Source organism: Lissotriton helveticus, chromosome 12, assembly GCF_964261635.1.
Source record: "Lissotriton helveticus chromosome 12, aLisHel1.1, whole genome shotgun sequence".
NCBI lineage: Eukaryota > Metazoa > Chordata > Amphibia > Caudata > Salamandridae > Lissotriton > Lissotriton helveticus.
Genome location: NC_136073.1, coordinates 27,730,186 through 27,736,185, shown reverse-complemented (window position 1 = coordinate 27,736,185; position 6,000 = coordinate 27,730,186). Strand labels below are relative to the sequence as shown.

The 6,000-nt window shown below is 51.6% G+C and overlaps 1 protein-coding gene across 1 annotated transcript in view; it reads left to right on the top strand.

Moving 5' to 3' along the window:
* The first annotated feature begins 696 nt into the window (after nucleotides 1-696).
* FGF11 (fibroblast growth factor 11) overlaps nucleotides 697-6,000 on the top strand; it is a 530,655-nt gene continuing 525,351 nt past the window's right edge. The window contains exon 1 of the mRNA XM_078668282.1: nucleotides 697-889. Within this exon, the coding sequence (XP_078524408.1) occupies nucleotides 697-889 (193 nt within the window). The remainder of the gene's footprint in view (nucleotides 890-6,000) is intronic.

The window sequence follows — 6,000 nt, the reverse complement described above, 5'->3', positions numbered from 1 at the left end:
AGAAGGATGGAGGCATGAGACAGCAGGAGCTTGCAGTCTCCTGTCTGTAGCAGGCGTATTAACGCCTGGGGCTGCATCGACCCAAGAAGGATGGAGGCATGAGACAGCAGGAGCTTGCACACAGACTTTTTTAGCAGGCGCTTCGACCCAGGAAGGATGGAGGCATAAGACAACAGGAGCTTGCAGGCAGATCTCTGTAGCAGGCGCATTAACGCTAGGGACTGCTTCGACCCAGGAAGGATGGAGGCATAAGACAACGAGAGCTTGCACACAGACTTTTGTAGCAGACTCATTGCCTCTGCTTTGACCCAGGAAGGATGGAGGCATGAGACAGCAGGAGGTTACAGACAGGTCTCTGTACTGTAGCAGGCGCATTAACACGTGGAGCTGCTTTGACCTAGGAAGGGTGGAGGCATAAGGCACCAACACTTGGAGATGCTTCTGCCCACAGAAGTATGAAGCCGTGAGCAGCAGGCGCTTCGACCCTCCGCGCTGCCTCTCCCGGGCTCGGAAGATGAAGGTGTGAGCAGCCCTCTGCAGCTGGCGCTTCGACCCTCCGCGCTGCCTCCCGGGCTCTGAAGGATGCTGCAGCCCCCGGAGCTCCGCGGATCTGACCCGGGCATGTAGTCGCAGCTCCGCGTCCCCCGGCCGGTAGGGGGTCTCTCGCCGCTCCGCCGGCGCCTGGATGGCGCAGCCATGGCCGCCCTCGCCAGCACCTTGATCCGCCAGAAGCGTGAGACCCGAGAGGTCGTGGTGAGAGGCCCGCTGCCCCCCCAGCGCAAGGTCTGCCCCCGGGGCACCAAGTCCCTGTGCCAGAAGCACCTGCTGCTGCTCGTCTCCAAGGTGCGCCTGTGCGGGAGCCGCGGAGCGCGCGTGGACAAGGCCCCAGGTGAGGGCTGGGGGCTGGGGGGCTGAGGGCTGGGGACGAGGGGTGAGGGCTGGGATTGAGGGTTGAGGGCAGGGGGGCTGAGGGCTGGGGGCTGGGGGCTGGGGACGAGGGGTGAGGGCTGGGATTGAGGGTTGGGGGCTGGGGACGAGGGGTGAGGGCTGGGATTGAGGGTTGAGGGCTGGGGGGCTGGGGGCTGAGGGCGAGGGCTGGGACTGAGGGTTGAGGGCTGGGGGGCTGGGGGCTGAGGGCGAGGGCTGGGATTGAGGGTTGAGGGCTGGGGCTGGGATTGAGGGTTGAGGGCTGGGGGCTGAGGGCGAGGGCTGGGACTGAGGGGTGAGGGCTGGGGGGCTGGTGCTGGGGGGCTGAGGGCTGGGGTGCTGGGACTGAGGGGTGAGGGCAGTGGGGCTGAGGGGTGAGGGCAGTAGGGCTGAGGGCTGAGGGCAGTGGGGCTGAGGGCAGTGGGGCTGAGGCTGGGGTGCTGGGACTGAGGGGTGAGGGCTGCGGGCAGTGAGGCTCAGGGGTAGAGGGCTGCGGGCAGGAATGTGCCGGGAACAGGGTCGTTCTATAGGAAAGTTTCTCCCCTGCACCGGGGCCATTTACTTCCTACGGTGCCCTGTAGAAGCGCAGTGACTTTTATTATTATTATCACTAATAATCATATTGCCTTGCGAGTTGTGATCCCCATTCTTACATGTGTTTTACAACCACAATTGTTAATTTTATAGACATTATTTATTTATTATTATTTAGGATGACTATTATTATTATCGTTATTGTCATCTAATAATAATAATATTTTACTGAAGGTTTCCAGAAGCAGAGACACCACATGTCAGGGGGAGCGTAGAGGAGGGCAGGAGGAGGGAGGAGCGAGAGGAGGGCACGGGAGGGCGATGAAGGGAATGGAACAGAGAAGAACCAAACACAACTTAAAAACAAGCATTGGCATAGCCAATAGGTCTCGCCTTTGGGACCTTATAAGTGTTTAGTCATCCAGCACAATATCCTTGGTGCAGCAACATCAACTGTTGCATGGCTAAACACTTGTAAGGTCCCAAAGGAGAGACCTTATTGGTATGCCAATGCTTGTTTCTATATAGCGCTCAGCACTGCAGTTTTGAGTTTTCCAAGTGCTGTAAATCATGGTTGTTGTTATCCCCCATTTCAATGGCACTGGCATTATGAACCCTGGAAGAATGAACAGCTGAGATGAACCTGTCAGGATGTGAGCACGTGATCAGCAGCTCCTACAGACATACATCCGACTGATTCTAGCGCTTAACTCACTGAGCCAACTTGCTGGCCCTGTTAGCCCAGATGTAAAGTTTGGGTGGAGGGCATTGTGGGGGCGGGGATAAACTTCTGGGCTGGCTCCTGGGAACTCACTATTGACACAGTTTGTCCTGCCCATTGGAGTATTGTGCAACATGGTAATTAGCTGTGTAATTAAGCAGTTCTATTTAAAGCTTCGGAAAGAATGGCCAAATTATATGTTACAATTTATAAACAGCAAAGGTGACCTGCTGTGCGGCACTGGGCTTGCCCGTCTGGGGTACACTGAAGCATTGTGGTTCTGGGGGTGACTGGTTGAGATAAAGGGGACCATGGCTGGCACCGGCAGGTGTGATCTGCATTTTGCCCACTGCTGGGGCACATGCACCATTCAGACGTAGCCTTACCAAGAAAGTAGTTGGGAGATTGATGACAGGCACATGGCTCTAAGCAGTCGAAATAGAGGGTTGGGGCAGAGTCACTCGCAGGCCAGGTGGGACAGAAGATAACATCTAAATGTTAAAAGTAACTGCCTGGTACACTCGTGAAACAACAGTTACAGGCCGACCAGGAGAAGGAAGGAATTAAGGGGCATATTACCAAGGGCATTATCGCCGCTTTAGCGGGAATTTTTTCCGCTAAAGCGGCGATAATTTTATCGCCCTATTACCTAGCTGTCGCCAACACCAGTTAGCGACAGCTAATAGGCGATAGCGGGCATTTAGGGGCCCACTCTGCATGTCAGCGATGATTATCGCTAATGACATGCAAAGTGGGCGTGCCAAGATGTTAGCGACTGGAAACAGTCGCTAGCATCGCTATCCCCTATTACCAACTTTTGGAAATAATCGCGCTAAGCGCGATTATCTCCAAAAGCTAACGCCTGCCCAGAGCAGTTCTTAGCCATGTTATCCAATGGAAGGTGGATAACATGGCTAAGAGCATTGTCACGATAATGCATGAATATCGCTGATTTTACAGCAATATTCATGCATTTCCCACGTTTTTACCGCTTTTGAGATAAACCTTGAAAATATCAAGGTATCTCAGCGGTAAAAATCGTCGGAGCGCGGCGATATTTTAATGCCTGCTAACCAAGCTTAGCGATAATTATCGCTATAGCTTGGTAATATGCCCCTAAGACTGGTACCTAAGTTCTGCAATTAGAAACTAGGAGACGTGGCCTCTCTTTGGTAAACCTATGAAGGCCAAAAAATTGTTTATGTAAATATAAAATTCTCACGTGGAATTGTGCACTGACATTCTCACTGACCAATCAGTTCAATGGTAACATTTGCTCCAACGGACCAGTGCGACATTTTCTTGAGTGACGAAGCCCGGAGTTTATGCATTGGTCGATGAATGCTCTTTCTCCAATGGTTGTAAAAATCGGACTGTGCCATTGGAATGTTACCTCATCAGGACCCACAAGTTAAAAGTGCAATTCAGGTACCTGGCACAACATGTGATCCCTGGCACTTCATAGCGTTTTTCTGCGATTTTGTTTGTCTGCTCGGGTCGGCAGGTCCAAGATGAACATTACAGAGGTGTAGGAAGAAGATGAAAAGCGAGATCCATGGTATATAAATCAGGAAACTGAAAGGAAACAAAAAGGAGTACATTGGGAAAAAAACAAAAAAAAACATCTGACAGAAAGAATGAAAAGTACATGATAGAAAAATTCAAAAGCAAGAAATGCGAGGAAAATGAAAGCAACAGATACCAAGGGACTGTGTGTTGGCGTAATTTATTGCTCGCTCTCGATGGCTTTCTGCTGGGGTGTAGAGGGTTAAAGAGGGCTCTGACACCGAAGTCTGGCCGGAGCATACAATACTAAATGATAAGGTGGCCGTAAAGCGCGCAACAGCGCTGGAAGGCCTAATGAGCCATGACAGAAAGGCAGATGGCGGCTGTGCGCGTGCATGTTCACGTGCACACAAGCTTTAAGCCACCAAAAGCCTCTGGTGGCACTTTTAAAAGCCACATACTAAATGTCTCGAAGAGACAGCATGCGCTGTCTCAAGCGAGACCTAAAAAGGAGGAAGCAGTGCAAAAGAAACAATAGAAAAGAATATATAAATATCAAAGCAAAAAAATCCCAGAACATAGTAACAGAAATAGAGGCAGCGTTCTTTTGTTTCTATTGTACTTTCAAAATAGTAGTTTAACATTGCCAATTCTCCACGTTCAGGGAACAGTTGGGGTTCAGCAGCTAGGCTGACTGGAAGGAAGTTGGACCATGTCTGTCTCCGAGGGTCGGCATCCCCGGCCTACATCTGAGGCGACCCTTCCTTCCTAAATTTGCTTTTCCCCTCTGCTTCACATACATACCAGGTTAAACAGTTAACCCCTTCGACGCTGATGACGAGCTGGGCTCGTCATGAGGTAGCCTCCTCGCACGCTCATGACGAGCCCAGCTCGTCATGTAAAGTGCGAATCCCTAAAACCCAGCGTACGGGCGGAAATCCTACCGCACGCATGCGGTTAAACGCCAGCAAACTCAGCGGAGCCCTGTGGGAAATGATCTATTTACTGTAATCCGCTGGATTTAGAGGCGGACAATCACAACACCGGGGCTGGGGTCTCACCTCAGATCCGGGGTTTGCAATCTCTGCCCTCCTGGAATGAGTAAGGGAGGCTTCTCCGGCAGGCCCAGCTGGATAAATACCTGCATGATGAGACTGCTTTGGGGAGTGAGGGGGGTCTCGAGGGGGAGATCGGAGGCACGGGTCAGGCGCCGAGGATGCAATCACTTCCGTCCTGGAATACATTTTTTGTAGGTGTTTGATATAGTGCAGACTTCGCTCCAAAGAGAAGCCCAACATTTTTTACGGAGAATATTTTTATTGTAGCCGGATTGCCTTGATCCTGAGTTGTTGTGCACAGAATGTTTGGGTGTAGGGGGTTGCACGATTACAGAAACCAGTGTATGATGAGAGTTTGGGGGCAACAGGTAACCGGGGCAGCGGACTACGCTTTATCTTATGCATTTGCAGTTTGGGGTAACAGGAGAATAATTGATTTGCCACCAATCACACGATTTTCAGTCAAGTGTTATGACGCTGGGATTGGATCCTTAAATGCACATTACAGAAATGTAGTGCGTTGTTGAATTGAAAACTGGGCAACTGCTTTAATCCATTTTTTTCAGCTTCTGTTGTATGGACTGTTGATGCACCGAGCGAAGTGGTGCAAATCGACTTCGCGCTGGTTTTGCCGTTGCTGACACAAGGAGAAAGAACCCAAATATTGTCTCCACCTTTCAAATGTGAACGATAAACCTACGAGGACAAATCAATTAATTTAGATGCTTCTCAAATAATAACAAGCATTCGCCGCGCGGCCGAAAAAGTAACAGCGGCTGTGAAAGCGAAAGTGATCGCGGGGAAGCACGCAAGTGGTGCGCACGCAGCAGTACTCACGCCATATGGCGTCTCTACGCAAGCGCGCACTCGCGCACATGCACTGCAAGCTGTAGCCGGTGGTAGCATTTTTTGAAGCCCTTACTTAAAGTCTCACCAGAGCGGCACAAGTGCTGGTTCAGGCGAGACCTATAGAAGGAAAGAGTCAGTTGGGCAAACAACAGCTGAGGGTAGAGAGATGGAAAGAGGAGAAGAGAGGGATGGAAAAGGGAGGGACTAGGCACTGGGTGTCCAATTGGAAGAACCCCGCCACCCGCCCCCCTTCCAGGCTCCCGCCCTGTGGAGAAGGGGCAGAGGGGAGTCGGCTCTGTAAACTCCTGTCAGACTCCTAATCTGCCACCAAATTGTGAGGTCACACTCGCCACAGGGAGAGGTGACCCCACAAACCTGGCCTAGGGGGCGGGCGGGAGGTCACAC